The sequence below is a fragment of the Lissotriton helveticus genome, chromosome 8 (genome assembly GCF_964261635.1).
Source record: "Lissotriton helveticus chromosome 8, aLisHel1.1, whole genome shotgun sequence".
Taxonomy (NCBI): Eukaryota; Metazoa; Chordata; class Amphibia; order Caudata; family Salamandridae; genus Lissotriton; species Lissotriton helveticus.
This window is the reverse complement of record NC_136069.1, coordinates 742,667,469-742,685,339: the sequence shown is the minus strand read 5'-3', so window position 1 is coordinate 742,685,339 and position 17,871 is coordinate 742,667,469. Positions and strand designations below refer to the sequence as shown.

The 17,871-nt window shown below is 45.0% G+C and overlaps 1 protein-coding gene across 1 annotated transcript in view; it reads left to right on the top strand.

The window, feature by feature from the left end:
• AKAP17A (A-kinase anchoring protein 17A) overlaps positions 1-14,706 on the top strand; it is a 79,622-nt gene extending 64,916 nt beyond the window's left edge. The window contains exons 4-5 of the mRNA XM_078657567.1: positions 6,761-7,001; positions 13,358-14,706. Coding sequence (XP_078513693.1) covers positions 6,761-7,001; positions 13,358-14,200 — 1,084 coding nt within the window. The 3' untranslated portion in view covers positions 14,201-14,706. The remainder of the gene's footprint in view (positions 1-6,760; positions 7,002-13,357) is intronic.
• Positions 14,707-17,871: the final 3,165 nt, after the last annotated feature.

The following is a 17,871-nucleotide window of genomic DNA, read 5'->3' as shown; positions in this document are numbered from 1 at the left end:
GACTGATGGGGGGTGTGGACAAGGTAGGCTTTACTACACCTATTGCCTATCCCTCTGCCAGGGAGCAACCGCCTGTTTCCCCACCTGTATGTTAGTGGGCGTGGTGTATTAAGTCTGTGTTGTAGCGACTTCAGAATACATGTACATCATCCTTGTACTGCACGTAGGTCAGCAAAGTTTGATCGCACAGCGGTGAACCAACAGCATCACAGTTAATCAATACAAGGCAGTCTCCTGTGTGTGGCCTTCTCTCATGTCCCTGAGTCTTGGCAGTCCCTCACATGAGGTCATCAGCAGTCTGCGTGGTGACATCTGGTAGCCGCAGTTCGTCAGTCTTCAGGCCTAGGGGTGAACAAGCCACTAGTAGTTGCCGAACCGAAGGAGCTGATTTCCCTCTCAATAGATATGGGTCCCCAATGTTGTAACCACTTCCAGGACATCACGGTGTTCCATCGCCCTCTGTTCTGGCAGCGGCGCTGTTGCTCATCTGGATGCACTGTTCCTCCGCTCACGCTTCCCACGACGACTATTTCTCTTGTTAACCGGTCTAGCTTGAGGTGCAGAGTCCTGTCCATAGGTCGGATTCCTCCAGCCAATCCCATGTCTCATCAGGAGAGTTAAAAAACACATATAGTCCCCTTAGCCACCACTCTCAACCTGGTGGGGAATCGCAGAGAATAGGGAATTTCCAAATTACGCAGTTGTCGTTTCACTGCTGTGAAGGTATGTCTCTTCACCTGTTCCTGTAGTTTAAGAGTCTGAAGAGGAAAGGTCGCTGTCTAGCTCTGGGAGGGGGGCCTTTGGGCCGGCACACGGTGCGACCGTTCCACTACGAAGTGCGGTGACAGCACCCCAGCAGGCAGGATATCTCGGAGCCAGTGTTCCACATATGTTTCCGGGGTCCGTCCTTCCTCTACCTCCGGGAGGCACACTACACGGATGACGTTGCGACGTGAGCGTCCCTCTGCATGTTCGACTTTTTATTTATTTATTTATTTATTTATTATAACACTTTTTAAGCGCACTAATACCAGTCGGTGTCCTGGCGCTGAAGTGATAGTTCCCGGGGAATGGACATTCGGGTGCTAGAGGGAAAAGAGCCATGTTTTCAGATCTTTCCTGAATGTCAGCAGATTCTCATTTTGTTTAATGGAGAAAGGGAAGGAGTTCCACGCCAGCGCTGCTCCCCTAACAAAGCTCCTTCCGCCCCAGCGCGTCTTCCTGATACGAGCTGTTTTGACTAGCCCTAAACTGGCCGACCTAAGTTGTCTTCCTGGTCTGTACCATTGGAAATGATCCTGAAGGAACAGAGGGCCAAGACCATGTAACGCCTTAAAGACAATGCAGAGGGCTTTGAACAAAATTCGCTTCCGCATCGGGAGCCAGTGCAACTTCTCCAGCTCCTTGGTAACTGAGGAAAACTTAGGCAATCCCCCAATAAGGCGGGTGATCGCATTTTGTAGGACCTGAAGTTTGTTGAGCACCCGCTGTTGTGCCTCGAGAAAAAGACTATTGCAATAGTCGAGGCGTGAGAGTACCAGAGCTGTCACCACCGTCTTTCTACTTCCCTCCAGTAGGAAGGGGAGAACCTTCCTAATAATTCTCAGAGTCCAATGTATAGAGGAGCTCAACGCCTTGACTTGGGGTTGGAAGGAGAGTTGGTTGTCAATAATGACACCAAGATTCTTCACCTTCAGAACCAGGGAGTGCGGAGGACCCATGTCAATGGGCCACGAGTTGGGGCTCCAAAGATTCGTGTTTGACCCAAAGATAAGCACCTCCGTCTTGGAGGAGTTCAATTTTAAACAGCTTTTTGCCATCCAGGAACTAACTGCTGACATGCAGTCCCGAAACCTGACTGCCACACCCACCTCTGTCCCCGGGAGCACCGAGACCACAATCTGGGTGTCATCTGCGTAGGATGTTAACTCGAACCCAAAGGATCTGATCACCGGGGCAAGAGAGGATACATAAATATTGAATAAAGTGGGGCTTAGGGAGGAACCCTGCGGGACCCCCCCAGGGAGTTCGAAAGGTCTTGATTCGAACTCCCCCATCGCCACCACTTGTACCCGGTCTGTTAGAAAGGCTTTCAAGATGTTAAGTGCTTGACCCTGGACCCCGCAGCCCTCCAACCGATCCACCAGCAAAGCATGGTGGACCGTATCGAAGGCCGCAGACAGGTCCAAAAGGATCAGCACTGCCTGGCCCCCTTCATCGAGCACCTTCCGGACCTCCTCTATAGATTTAATCAGAGCGGTCTCGGTGCTATGACCCTCCCTAAACCCATGTTGGGCTGGGTCTAGGCCCTTCGAGTTACGCAGGAAGGAACAGAGCTGGGAGTTCATGATTTTCTCAATCAGCTTAGCCGGCAGTGGCAGCCGGGATATTGGCCTATAGCTGTTGGGATCCGTAGTATGAAGGGAGGGCTTTTTGAGAAGTGGGCAGATTGAAGTCTTCAAGTGCCTGTACCCAATCTAGGACATCTTGCAGGGCCATTGCGTGACTAGTAGTAACTGTCTTCAATTCCGATATTTTCTGAGCATGTGACTGGACTCCGCCAGATTGTAGTGGTCAGCACGCAGTAAAGTGAAATCGGACGCTACTTTGTCGATCTGAGCTTCAAGAGACGAGCTTGTCTGATCCAATACAGCTCAGTTACCGAATCCAGTTTTGCGGTTATCCCCACGTTTGGATCGTCACCAGTTGCATTGCCCCCTGCGTGTGGCGGCTCCAGCGTGCCGGTGCACGACGCGTTCTGCTGCTCATTGCCAATTTGTGCACCAAGAGCATGGGCGTTCGATGTTAGACAACTGTAAAGGAGTGTGTATGGAGACTGGCCATAGACACATAGTCGTTCTTGCTGGTTGTCTGTTCTCCAGTGATGTTGGCATTGGCTGTCTCCACGCAGCGGTAGGTGTTTCAAGCTCGTAGTGTTTGGCAGTAACTGTCGCACAGCGCCTGCAGGTGCGGGCGTAAATCAGGTCACCTGGTTCTGGCACAAGCGGGCGTAAGAGGGGCACAGGGTGCGGGGCAGGTCATGCATATCCCACCCGCCGTAGGCGCAAGGCTTATCTCCACACGGCACTACAGTAACACATGAAGCAGCACACTCGGTTGCAGGCACAACAGTGGGGTCTACCCACTAGAAAGTATAGGCCAAGTCACGCCTACGGTTGGTTCCCCCGGTAGAACAATGTCCGTCCTCCTTAAAGTGTCTAGACGCACCCAGTCCTAATGACACCTTCCGTCTCCAGGCATCAACCGTATCCTCAGGACAGTCACACAGCAGCTGGGATAGCTAAAAGCCCCCTCTGTCGCGACCACACAGGTAGGGCCCAACTCGCGTGACTGCTCTGGGGTGGATCCCCAATGTGTGGTGAGGTGTAATTTACTTCGCCCGGTCAGTGTCTGGGAGAGTTCAGGATGCAGGGCGTAGGGAATCTTCCATCTTTCACTGGATGGAAGACTGATATGTCAGCACTCCCCTCTGCCTCAGAGACCAGAATGTCTGCCTCATCACCGCAGCGGGAGCAAGGACTCCCGGGAGCAGGATGCGGATCGCATCCCACCAAGGGCTGCCTCTATCCACGGGCCAATGGAGGCGCTTCCGTCGTGTCACAAATCTCCCAGCTCCTGCCTTGTCTGCATCCTTGGTATTGTCCCTCAGCGCTCTCCAGCAACGACTTGGGAGCGGGGGCCCACAGGTTCAGGGGATAGGCCTCAGTCTCGTTCAGGCTGCCTCCAGCAACAGGTGAAGGTCTGCAATCCAATCATGCAATAACCGGCACTGGTTCAAAGGCAGCAGTGGTACCCCCCCTCAATGCTGTACTGGCAGATGCGTATCGGCCAAGGACTCGCAGGACACATCTGCCAGTGCCATGCAATCAGGGCCCCACCCCTCTGGATCGCTGGGCACAAGGCCTTGGCGCCAATGTGATCACGGGTGACTTTACACAGCCAGGGCCGCGGCAGCGACGGGGCGAGCAAGGGTTGAAAATGCGTTCTATAAGGTCCGCTGGTGTGGTGGCAGCACACCCAGTCGGAGGACCGCTCCGCAGCCGTTGAGACAGTCACGCAGTAGGCAGCATGTTCCTTCTTCTGCTTCGGCGCTCTCTGCCACAGCCGCCATTACGGGCCAAGATCGTGCTTCAAGGTTGCCGCAGGGACTCAGCTTTGACCACAGTCTGGTGTTAGCTGAAGACCACAACTTTCTCTGTCTGATGGCAGGAGCCAACCAGGATAAGTGAGAGATTAGGTACGGAGCCTCACAAAGTCGCGTCTGCCATGTTGGCTCGCTGGCCATGCGCTTGGCCTCTTCTCCACTCCCCCGCCCCTTCGCGCCCCAACGTGGGAACACTTATGACATTCATTTAGAGTCGGAGTGGGCTCTGACCACTAGTGAGGCTTATCCTGGATGTTCCCTTAAATGAATGGGGAATATCTAATCACTAGAGCGAGGAGGGAGTGAAACATAGGGAACTACCTACGAAAAACTAGAGCCTAGATCTAAGGGAGACTGTGTAATTTGTGAATGTTTTATACTCTATGTGAATAGCATTATTAGAGCAAACAAAATATAAAAAAGCTTTACATATGTTTTGTTGATTTAACAGCTGCATTTGACTCTGTTACTCGTAATTTACTCTGGGTAAAGTTATTGGCATGGGTTGTACCGAAACAGCTGTTATATTTGATCAAATTGTTATATTCAAATACGAGGGTGCAGGTAAAATTGGGAGGTGGCGGGGGTACCACCTGTCGCTTGGGAACACATAGTGGACTTAAACTAGGCTGCATACTAGCACCATGTCTTTTTAACCTTTTCATGGCCGATTTATTTCAGCATGTGCAAAATGTCAATGCTCACTTTCCAAATTTTGCAGGCCATAATGTAAAATACTTGCAGTAACCAGATTATTCCATGCTGTTACGCCATACACCAATAGGGCTTCAAAGATTGATAGTCATTTAACCAATATGTTTTAGCTAATGGTCTTCAAATGACTACCGAGCCACGAGCATTTATTGAGGGTAATGAAGGCGAAGTTGATTCCCTCGCTCGCTTATGGCTCTAATCTTTTGGAGGGGGGGGGGGGGCAGGGGGGGGGGGTAAAGATAGTAAACTCCTTTATGAACTGCACATAAATGTCTTTAAATCCATTTTAGGTTTCCTAGAAACGCTGGGCACGCTAATGTCAGATTAGAGTTGACCTAATAAACCAAATTCTGGTGAGACAATCCATGTTTCTAAACTGTCTATCTTCAGTTTATCTCTCAGATTCTGGTTCTATTGTTAATTCATGCTGGCAAGAAATAATAAATGAAGATTATGCTAGTGCTTGGAGATCCTATTTATTGGAAAGTCTAAACACTTTTAAGCTCCCGTCTTTGGAACACTTGGATAGAAATAAAATGGTTTTAAAGCAGATGTTAAATCGAACCAATTTTTTATCCTTTTTATTGGATAATGAGGCGATTGCAAAAAGAAAGTATGCTTGGTAAGTTATTAATTCGTACAAAAAATCCAAGCCCCAACTTTATTTAACTTTACATTTACAACTGGTATTAAGGGATGGATATCTTAAGATATGATTTGTCCGCTATCCAACAAAGGATGGGGCTCTGAGTAGGGTAAAAACTAGGCAAACACAAAATTGTAGATTATGTGGTTGTGTCAATGAAACGCTTTTGCATATTATATGTATTTGACTCCGATTGCGACGAGAGGCAATGCTTTTAAAACCCGTTTTTAAGAAAATAGGAGTAAGAACTTGCCACCAAACAATTAAGTTGTGCCTCTTAGGGCAAAACACTTGTTAAAAAATCATTTGTCAAGTTCATCCTTCTAGCTGAAAAAAATCTGACCCAGGCTCAAGTTCTACCCATGGTACAGGAATGATAAATGGTATATTAATAACCTTGTTGTATTACTATTGTTTTGCAATACAGGTTCCCTCGCATATGATTAAAAAAAAAAGCTGTTAAGCTCAGAGTAGAGTTATGGAGGCATTATAAAGATTAAGATATCATTATATATGATAGGTGTTGGTATCAAATATAGCTTGTTCGGAGACATTTTACAAAGGCATGTTAATTACTGGGCTGGGCAAAGCGGCGAAAATCGATCGTATGTAATGTTAATTACTTGTATTGAGCTGTTACATAAGGAAATTAAATAAATGAAATATTACTTTTATTATGTTTTATGTGGTTTCAATGGTCCAGTACAGCATGTCATCACTACATAATCTTAATATTTGTAGTGCATCTGTTCAAATATTACTATTTTGGTTTGAGAAATTTGTTGTTTTTATTCGTTATGATTGTAATGATTTTTATTAATTGGACAATAAAAACATTATTATTACTAATGCATTCCCTTGCAGTTCCTAGTCTTTTTGTCTGATGCAATCTAAATCATTGCTTTTAATTCACGCGTCAATTTAGAGTATATGATCGGTTTAGAAGAACATTAGAATAAATACAATCTCCTTATATTTCCATTGTGATATTTGTGCTAGCTCAAACCGTGTCTTCCAACTAAGATGGTAGTAGTCTTGCTTAGTAAAATTGGGAACACACTTTCACTGTGTAATTCTGTTTTCTTCTTCTTGGACAATCCGTGCTCATGCCTTTAGTTCAGGTGCTTGGCTAAGGATACATAGTTTATTTGTAAGGCTTCAAACATGTTACTAGCATGTCCGTTCAATAGCTCAACATGGTTTGGTTAACAATAAAAATATACATTTTGTTTTAGGAAACAAAAAGAAGAGGAAGAGCTTGAAAAAGAACGAAGAAGGGAAGAAAAATTGCGCAGGAAAGAGAAGAAACTAAGGGATCGAGAAGCACGCAGGAACCAGAAAAGGCTGGAGAAACTGCAAGCGGAGGAACAAAGAAAATTGCAAGAGAAAATCATATTGGAGGAAAGAAAGTTGCTGCTGGCTCAGAGGAATCTGGAATCAATCAGATTGATTGCGGAGCTACTGGGTAGAGCTAAGGTGACTAATTTCCCTTTCTACATTTTACTTTTTATAATTAAATTATCTTGTTTAATGTGGCCAATAAAATGTGGCTGCAAGTTAAGCACATAACTGCTTGGGACTTGGAGATCACCAGTTTGAATGCTATTGGGTTGACCAAGAATTTCTTTCCAGTGAAAGTAATTAAATAAGTAGTGTTACTGAAGTAGCAGGCACTATATGAAAATTCATTTAATATTAAAACAGTGTGCCTTGCTCTTGCTTTAGTGATCTTCGATTATCAAAGTCCTTATCATTGGAAGCCAGCTTTGTTTTTATCCCAATAGAATTCTTAGTTATTAGCAAATCCGTATTTTCTTCCCTTCCATTTAACTCTGCCCCTCCCTCCCTGGTACAAAACCTGCAAGTCCTAAACCGAGCAATTACTGGTAATAGATAGCCAGGTATTTTACAGATCAATTAAAGAGGAGGCCAAAGATGTTAGCACATGCGGAGTCCCCACCCTCTTCTTTTTTTAACCCCCCCCCCCCATTTTTTGATCTTCTAGTATAAAACAATTTCTACAGCTACAAAAGAGTAAACCTGCGAAATGTCTGCCAAATTATGTGAATTTGTCAAAGAACACCACATTTATTGGAAAATGAACACCTTTTTGACCCTCATTTTGATGGTTCTGGGTAAATTTAATTACAAATAATAAACTGAACATGCTAAGTATCTGTCAAATTCAGTAAACTCGTAGCTGGGACTAAAATGCTCAACTAATAGATCACTGCACTCCTGTGGTGAGTGTTCATTTCATTGAGTCATACTCCTTGTATGGTGGTGTTAGCTCATCCCCTACCAAAATTGTAGGATGGATCCCAAAAAATATGCGCAAGAAGATAGCTTGACAGCAAATGCAGCTGTAAGGAGTGCCTTTAATGTCATGGATGTGGCATGAAGACTTTTTGCAACCGGTTTGCACTCAGGTACCCAGTGACGCACCCATAAGTGCAAAATTAGATTATAAATATGAAATGTAGAGACAAAATCCTTGCAATGGTGGGAAAGTGTCTCCCACCTTCCTTTTTTCTCTTCCATGTATTGCTTCTGCTCATCCCAGTAAACACAATGCTCTGCTAGACTCACAGCCATATTAGTGAGCAACCAAATCCCCCTCATTGCTTTCCGAAGAGATTGGTCTATTTGATTGTGGCAATGTTCTTTTCCACAGGGCAACAGTCATCCTTTTCACCAGTGGGTTGATAAGCCTCTAGTCTCCCATAACTAGTTTCCTCAACATCCTCCTGCATGTATGTGTTTGGCTTTGAGGTGATGTGGTGCCTGTTATATTTGTTTGATGCATTCCTCTATATACTTGTTCTGGGTGGATAGTGGCTACTTTGAGGGCACATTACTTGCAGTACCGGTTTGAGGCTCCTCTCCATAGTGCCTTGCTTATGTGATATTTCTTGTGTACTTTCCTCTACATTACATGTAGACCACCTTCAGATGTTAGTAAATTTACACCTTTGTCTTGTCCGTCTTGATTTCTGCTTGACAACCAAGTAAGGACTAAAGATTTAGCAGCCTGCCAAACCTGTCCTTAGTCCTACATTTAGGTGAGTTACTCCAGCATGGGATGACTGCGTTGTGATCTCACTAATGCACATTTCCTGTCATTATAGTTGACCTCCTCCATTTGTACTCCATATTGGGTAAATGGAGTGGGGAAACTATATTGATGTTTTAATGGTTTGTCACTGTTGACTTGGTCCTCTTTGCAGGGTGATCCCTGAACTTTTTCCCTTTCTCCTAGCCTTTTTTTCCTGACCTGGTGTTGGTAGTTTTAGGACTCTGGGCACTTTAGCACTGCTGTCAAGTGTTAAGTGCGTGTTCTCTCTATGGTAAACATGATAAGATTGGTCTACACCTGTTTGGCATATTTAATTTACCGGTCAGCCCCTTGTAAAGTGGTATCTCAGATACCCAGGGCCAGTAAATTAATAGCTACTGGTGGGCTTGCAGCGCTGATTGTGCCACCCGTCAAAGTAGCCTTTCAAACTTGTCTCAGGCCTCTGCCATTGCAGGGCCTGTGCGCACAGTGTTACTGCAGCTGTGACGTGGCACCTAAAGTGTGTGCCACGTATGTGACCCCCTTGTACTGCATGTCACCCCTAAGGTGGGTCCTAGCTAGCCCAATGGGCAGGGTGCATTGCAGGTGAAAGGTAGGACATGTACCTTGAGCGTGTGAGATGTCCTGGTAGTGACAAACGGACGTTTTGGTTTCTCACTGCTGTGAGGCTGCCCTCCCAGAGGAATGCATTGGGGATTCCCTGTTAAGGGGTTCAGTGGGAATTACTGATATGAGAGGAGCAGCGTGGTCAAGTTTGGTATGTTTGGAATAGTAATAATAAATGTTGTGTAATGGTGTGCGCGGATATATTATCACTATTTTAGAAATGCCACTTTTAGAAGTTGGCATTTCTGTGTGCTATGTCTGCCTGCCTTCCTGATGTGTATTGCATGTCTGGCTCTGGAGTGACAGTGACTGGTGAGGTGTGTGGCTCCAGGGAGGGCAGGGTGAGTCAGCGCTAGGCTGAATAGGAGATCTGCATTTGGAGTAGTGGGAGGAGTAGTCCCATGACCTTGAACAGCTCTTTGCCTGCCTAGGTGAATGCTGGCTCTGCCCCCCTGTGGTGTTTGAGGACTGAGCCCATCTGACAAACACCCCCCAGAACCAGTTGAGGCTGGTTCCCCCAGGCCCTGTGCCAGCGCAGACCAAGGAATATGTCCTATAAGTATTGGGGCAGTGACCCCATGAGAGGCGTGCTTCTTTGTGCTGTGTTGGGTGCTGGAAGTGCTGGGCCCCAGGAGGAACCACCACAAGGGACTGCCTCTCTGCCAGGGGGCCCTGTGAGCTGGCCTGCCTGTGCCCAGCTCTACTTTCTGGACTGATCGCCTTGTGAGCACTATAACTTTCTCCCAGGAACAGGAGAAGCATGGTGCCCTGCAGTGCGAGGCTGCGATTTGTCTTAATCCCGGCATGGGGATTCCCCTGTGATTCCAGGAGAAGACGGGAGCCTAACCCGCATTTGTGCTCATTCTGAGCGGGAGCCTACCCTACATTTGGGCTCATGGAGAAGCGGGAGCCCACCCCGCAGTTGTGAAGAGCCGCCGCCTCGGGGAAATCAGGAAGTCTGGCAAGGCTGGCTGACGTTGGGTGGAGCTTAAGGCCCAGGAAGCAGAGTGCCTTGTGTGCGGCCAATGGGGAGATAGACCGGTGTCTGCCGAGCCAGAGCCTCGCGGGCTCCCGGCTGAAGTCCGGAGGATCTGGAGGAGTCCTGAGTTCCCCGGTGACTGCAGGAAGACTCGGACAGTCAGCAAGGCGCGGAAGGCGGTGCGGCCGCCAGAGGAGACCGAGAGATGTGAAGGAGGGCCCCGGGAGCGAGACCCCCCCTGAGGCATATTGCCAGTCTCTGGAGCCGGCAACGATCTGTCCCGGTGAGTGGGGATAGTGCGTGGAGCAGTGTTGGCACTTCCGGAGGCACTGGTATTGCTAGAGCTGATTTCTCTTTGGGCGGTCATCAGGCATGGTTGGTGCCAGGCCTAATTTCGTTGTTGGCCTCTTTGTGGTGACGAGAGCGGCAATGGAAGGGCCACATTAAAAAGGGGCTCCCTATGCACTGTTAGTGCCCGTGCAGAGCCAGTTTCCTCAGCTGCACCGTGAGAGCGCGTGCAGCAGCAACGTGGGACCATTTCTTTGGTGAAGGAAGGGGAGGGATGCACCCCTCAGCCCCCAGTACATTACCCACATTGTTTTTGCTGCAAGGCAGCCAGAGGGCCAGTGAAAGGCCCTACGTTTAGAGCCCTGACATTTGGGACTGAGGGTATTTGGGCCCCAAGGAAGGCCAGTTGGTCTGGGGTCATTTTGTGTCCTGGTAGGGCGCAGGGCCCAGAGATTCCGCATAAGGTGTTTATGCTGAGGGCGATGTATGTACCTGGGGAGTGTTACTACGGTGCACTCCTAATTGTGATTTATGCATTGTGTTTTATGCCTAATGTGATGCAAACATAATGCGTTTATGATGCTAGTGATAATGCAAGAGTGTTGCGCAAATGCTTTACACATTGCCTCCGGGATAAGCCTGACTGCTCGTGCCAAGCTACCAAGGGGTGAGCAAGGGTTATCTCCAGCATGTAACCTCCCATGCCCTGTCTAGAGTGGTGGTTTCTGCCTGGCTTAGGCGCTTACCCTAGCCAACCAGAAAACCCATTTCTAACAGCCGCCCCCCCTCCCCGGGATGCAATCAATGGCTTTGTAATGAATGGGAAATGGATTCTGCAAGCCCCGAGTGCCCTCTTAATCACTGGGGAGGTTGCAACCTGACTGTGGACAGGGACTTAGATAGGACCAGTGCAGGTGTACTTTATCATTGGGGCTCCCAGTTTTATGGTATTTATTTTTGTAACATTTCCGTCTGTAAGTCTCCATATTTATTTTTTAGCCATCTTATTATTTATCCATATTTATTGTGTGTTTGGAGATTAAATGGGGTTGTAAAATGTTATATTTTCATGTTTATTTAACTCTTGAAAGTGCACTCCTACATGGATGCCTGTTGTGCAAATTAAGAAGCCCTGTATAACAAAACGTTACACTTGCGGGTACATATTAGCGTTATACTACAAACATATGTGAACATATGCTGTATTTAAGGACTTCTCATCCTGCTTTTTAAATCCATGCTGTCTATCTACTCAGCTGTTGCCTGGAATTCATGAAAGACCGCATGGAGAGCCTCTCCCAAGAAGTGCCTTTTTCAGTATTTTTCTGCTTTTAAAAGTAAATACAGACATGATACACATTTTTCTTTCTGTCTGTATCTGTAAAAATAAAATCAGTTAACGTTGAAAAACGGAAGCCTTATTTATAACATTGCCAGTCACTTGGAGGTAGAATGACTGGTTGTGTAAAGTAATTACTCACAGTAATGCCTCTTATAGTGGTAGTCTAAAAATTCCCAGTTCTTCAGCTTGGACACCCACTAATCCACTGTAATCTATCTGACACTATCCAATCTCTTGAACCCTTGAAGGACTGACTTTATTTAAGTCAGCAGACTGGTCACTGCTTTAGTTCGTTTCCGTGGACATCTATATTTTAGCTTATGTTATGCTGTGCTACAACTTGCCAGCTTAGACACACGCCTGGAGGAAGGGTACATCAACACTAATCCAGTGCATCGAGGATCCTGATCTGTCTACATTGATTCCAAGCAGGAAAGCTTACAAGGTGCTTTTAGCCAGACACACAGCTAGTTTCATATTTTGAAGTGAGCCCCAAAACACCCCCTCCTCCGGAGATTATCGAAGGGGCAGATGGATTCGAAGCTTAGAAGGCTTACAGAATTATTGGCACATTTGGAATTGCAGTAGGTGAAAGCTCTATCCAGGTCCCATTAGTCCAATCTAGAATGCTCGTGCATTTTTTTTTTTTTTTTTTTTTTTTAAACATCAATTCAGTGACCCGTTTTAAAGGTTTTTAACACTTTAAAATTCCCCATTCCATTCCGAAGTTCCGATCAATATGCTTCTTGGGATTTTCACCAAGCTCCTCTTAGAAAGCCGCGTCAATTCCTGTTCTTTAGGCCATAGATCGAGACCCCACTTAAAAGCCACCACCAAACCTCAATTAAAAACGTTACATCTAATTTCAAAGACCAGTCTATGACAATGACTGAGTTAACCCAGCGCACAATACAGAACCCCCTTCGCCCCCAAAATCAGACAAAATGTAATACTTGTTTTATTGCACGATGCCCATAATTTAAAAACCATGCATGGAAAAGATTTCTGATGTATTCCTCAGAAGAAGTCACATTTTATTTTTTTCACATCCTATTCCCTTTTATTTTAGCTGGCACTCTCGTACTTTTTGGCCTCAAAAAGAAATACTCAATTTATAGTCCTGTAGCACAAAATATTACTTTTTTGTTAATGTCCGTTCAAGAAAATACAGGGCAAAACCTGTTATCTGTACAATATAATTAAATAGAAAAGTAAAAAATATGCACCCTTGCAAGGGTTAAGGCTGTTGTGGTTGATACCTTTTGTAAAGCTAGCACTTTGTGACAGCCTTATAAAGATATCATAACTTTGAGATTTAAAAAATATATATCTATTAAAGCTGCAGGTCTCTTATGTCTTGCCTTTGTACTGTAAGTCTTTTTATTATAAATATTATTATTTTTTGCATTGATTGTCAATGTCCAGTTAAATGTTGCTGTTTGCATGGGAACACTTTTTTTGAATCCTTGTTTTGGACACCTTGTCCTAGGGTATTTGTTTTATACTTCTTACTTAAGTTATTATTTTGTTCTGTTTTGCAGACCGTAAAACTTTTGGAACAAGAGCAGAAGGAAGCCGAACAAATCCGTCGCCAAGAATTTGAGGAGAGACGAAGGAAGCAAGAGGCGGAGCTTCGACGTGTGGAGGAAGAAAAACAGCGAACCCTTGCACTTCAAAGAAAGGAGAGAGAGCTAAGAGAAAAACTGCTAACTAACCTTCAGAAAAAGAGGAAAGTAATCTCACAAGTTGATGAGGCCACCATCCCGAATTGCAACTCTGTGAAGTCTGGCAATCCTGTACTAGTATCGGAGTCATTTTGTTATGTTACGTCTACTTCAGCACAAACCTCAGCTAGTCAGTTGAATGTGATGTCCAGTCAGGATATTATAAAAAATTCCAAAAATGTCAATGGAGTCGCTCATGATGATGATTCTACCAAAATAATTAAACTAAATGACTCGAAGAGTGACAACAAATCTCAAGAAAGACATCTTGATGTGCATTCCAGTATTCTTAATAGTGACATTTGGCGTATCAATAAATTGAGCATGGAGCAAAGTTCATGCAAGGAGTTGTCATCACAACGAGGAAAGATTGAAGGAGAGGCAAGTTCTGATGATGAACTCAGAAGGCATCTAAGTAAACACAAGAGAGAATTTGGCAGTGGAGATGAGGGTCGAAGAAACGGAAAGAAACATCACAAAAAACATTCCAGGAGAGTTGGCAGACCTCTGCAGCGAAGCCTTAGCCCACCCTCTACTTTGTACAAGAGAGCTTACAGTGGTGAACGGAAAGAAGATAAGCATGAGAGAGGTCACAACCACAGAAAAAGAAGTCATCGGAAGCGGTCGTTAAGTAGGGAAATCAGTCCTCTTCATAGGTGATCAAGGGCCTGGGCCTGTGCCAAGGCTCTTCTCACACCCACTGCTTTGAGAAATGACTATCTGGAAGTATAGCATCATCTGGGAATATGGCATAACGACTATCCAGTAGAAACCTTAGTAGAAACAATCCGCTCGTTTTTTGAAGATGCAGATCATGCACATTTTGTTCACCACTGTTTTTTATGTACCCTTCATTCAGTCGCAAGCGAACTATTTAAAGGGAACATTTGAATGAAGCTTGTAGTTTTTGGACATCCAAAGCAAATTGCTTTTCATATTTTGCTGCTTTTATGTTCAGTTAGAAAGATATGGGCTTGTTTTTATGTTTGCGCCCACTCCACTCAAATAACGTATGAATTTTTTGCACAAAGTGCTGAAACATTTCTGCCGAAAAGAGAAAAGGAAGTCTTTTGTGTTATTACAAGTAAAGTAAATCTGCATACACTCCTGGAAAATGTGACTTTTTCATCAACAAAATAAAGAATTGAATTATGCACTTGTTAAAACGTAATTTAGCGGTTCCTTTCCGAACAGATATTCAACATTTGCACGATGCCAGACTTCTTTTAAAGTCCATGTTTGGTATTTTGCATGCATCTAAACGAACATTCTGGTATCCTATTTTCAATTCCAGACTTTGTCTTTTGGTTATAACTAAATGTATTTAAACTAAAAAACATAAGTAACCATAAAATCCTACGTAGGCCCCTCGTCCTACTTTTCTTTCTTCTATCAACTACGGCAGACATTGACAATGTAAAACATTGTTCTGAAAGCCCTGATCCATCATAGTTCAGTGTCCCTTGGTGCAAGGAGCCTTAACCATGCCTTTTTTCCTGTTTCATTTACAAATCGACCCTCAACTTAAGTATTTTTTAATACCCGGACTTGGGGTTTAATCCGTAGTGAAGAAGAGCCCTCTAGCTAAATTAACTAGTTAAAGAGATTAAAGTTTTTTAAAGCTAGTCCAGGTCACCAGCAAATCAAATCAGGTTTGATATATCACCCCGTAAAAATGAAAGTGGGAGAAAACGGCCAAATGAAACTGGACTAGGTATGCTGTAGCATAGTGGAAGAGTAAATAGTTATTTACTTGTTTATTGCATCTAGTTTTATAGATAATATTTGCATATTAGATAGGTTCTCATGGAAAATAACAGAAATGCTTCTAAGCAGACTGAGTTATTTTTCTCCTAACAAGCTCTCGGTGTGAATCACCAAGCCATTTCCTATTCTCAATAATTTAGCAAAGATTCACCAGGTGATGTTGTATTTTGTGATTACGCTGGAGTCGGACATTTTTCTATTGTCGGTCAAAGAGCTTTACTATTGTTGCACTAATCCTCAAATTTGGCTACATGAGAGGATCAATGAAAGAATTGTTTATTGTATGTTAACATGTGTGATTGGCAACCTTATTCATGATAGCTTGTTTAAAAAAAAAAAAGCCAATCTGCTGAATAGTCATATTTTCTAAATGTTTTCTTTCCTGGTTATTTTTTCATTTGCAAGCCCCCACCCCACCACCTCACACACACACACACACACACACACGCACACAAACAAACAAAACTCAGTCTTTTCATTTCCCATAGGAGGCACTTGTGCCGTGGAACAATGTGGTCCTTCAGTGACCTGCCCGTTATTAGTTTGCATTCATTACAGCTTGGTGGAATTTTCACTTGTCTTTATGAGCATATGCAAAATCTCACCTGTATTTCTTAACATATATTAAACATTTGTGTTTGCTATGGCAAACTACCTCTACGCCGTTCATACAAAGTAAAATACATGTATATATCATTCATGATACAATTTCGATTCTGCAGGGTAAGTATTAAAAAATGCTCTTGCATCATAAAACTTTCACATTCTCAACCTGTTGATACTGGTTACTTAATAGCATGACAAGGAATTGCTTCTTTGCTCTTGATAGTCCGCTTTGAGTGCTGGTATTACATATGCATCTGTACATTTACATCTGTTTACATGGCAGCCCCCATTCCTGCACGAAGGTGCTCTCTTACTAGTTCCGTTTTTCGATCAACTGTATAAATCGGAATTGGTTTCTATAGCAATGAGTGGTGTTTTTTCATATGAAGGTCCTGATATCTTGGGGCCTTTGTTCGGTTTGTATTATTTTTCCCTCTATGCTCCTTTGCTTATAAAGTTGGTTAGCTTATGCCACACAGCTTCATCTTTAAGCCATACACATTGTGCCATTTGAGAAGCTGACCCGTATAACCTCTGCGTTTCACACTTTGGGAAAAGTTCTACAGTGCTTGCATGAGCTTTGTGTGGTACTATCAGCACAAGGTCTTTACATAAACTCCTGCCATGTCTACAGAGTAAGGCTGCGCTCATCCCTAGAGAGACATTTAGTTACGAGGTCTGTACAAGGCCTTGCCCACCAAGCACTATACCAAGCACATTTCCTGGCAGCGTGTTAGCTTTGTGCCCAGCACTTGGGCCATTAACCTGGCTCTTAGCAAGTGGTGCAAGTATCTCAGGAGAATGTTAAAGTTCCCCCTAGCATTAGCTTCAAGAGCAATGACTCTTGGCATACCTTTACTCCCTTTAGCGAAAGTGACATCTACTACACTCTTCTTGCAATCAACCCATCTAATCACCTCAGCGACCCTCTACCACCTCCCATCTTCAAAGAAATAAAAGCGGCCATCTTCCCCTTATGGTGAGGGATTGTCAATGCTGCTCTATTGCAAGGCACGATCCCCGACTGCCTAAAAGCAGCGCAGGTAATCCCCATTCTAAAAATAACTAACTAAGACAGGGCTGGTCTTAATAAATTTATCCCTATCTCCAACATCCACACTCTGGTGAAACTTCTAGAAAAGTGTGTGTAATCGTAACTCTACTTACACATTGAGAAATTCCAACTTTTGGAGCAACATCAATCTGGCTTTCGGAGAGGTCACCGCACCGAATCTGCACTCATTCACGAATGACATTTTAAAAATGCTAGACCAAAATGAATCATACCTCCTGATTCTCCTTGACCTATCATCAGCCTTTGACACTGTTAATCACAACACACTACTATCTATTCTAGAACACAGGATGGGCCTTTCAGGGCATGTATTACAGTCCTCCACAACAGATCCCAAAGAGTCAAGGTAAATCAATCCCTGTCGCCACCCTCTGCAGTAGCTATGGGGGTTCCTCAAGGGTCCGCCTTTTGTAAGTCACTGCCACATCATCGCTGATGCCTGGTATCTCCAGAAATGCTCCGACTCCCCCACTGCGACGATCTATTTCCGAGAGGGCAGGGACACCGAGTTGGATAAAGTGAACGGTGCGGCATGGTCGCGCACTGGGACCGCGCCTGGCTGTTTTAACTGCCCTGTGGGACACGGTGGTTGCTCGAGAGCAGTTGGGCCCTCGACGTTCTGAAAGGGGGAAGTACTGGAGTCTTGCTGGGTCAGTGGCAGTGCCGAGACCTCTACTTCGCCTCCTAATGGCTGCCAGGCTCCGGGGGTGGGAGAGCTGCTGGGGTCCTTTGACGAGGAGACTCGCTTCTGTGGCGGCCAACAGACTAAACTTAGTGACTTAGGGTGGCACGACTGGGGAAGTGAGGTCCGCGCTTGGCCTTGAAGGTACGACCCCTCCAGCGCCGATGTTCAGATGTGACTGGGGCATCGGCTTGCTGGATT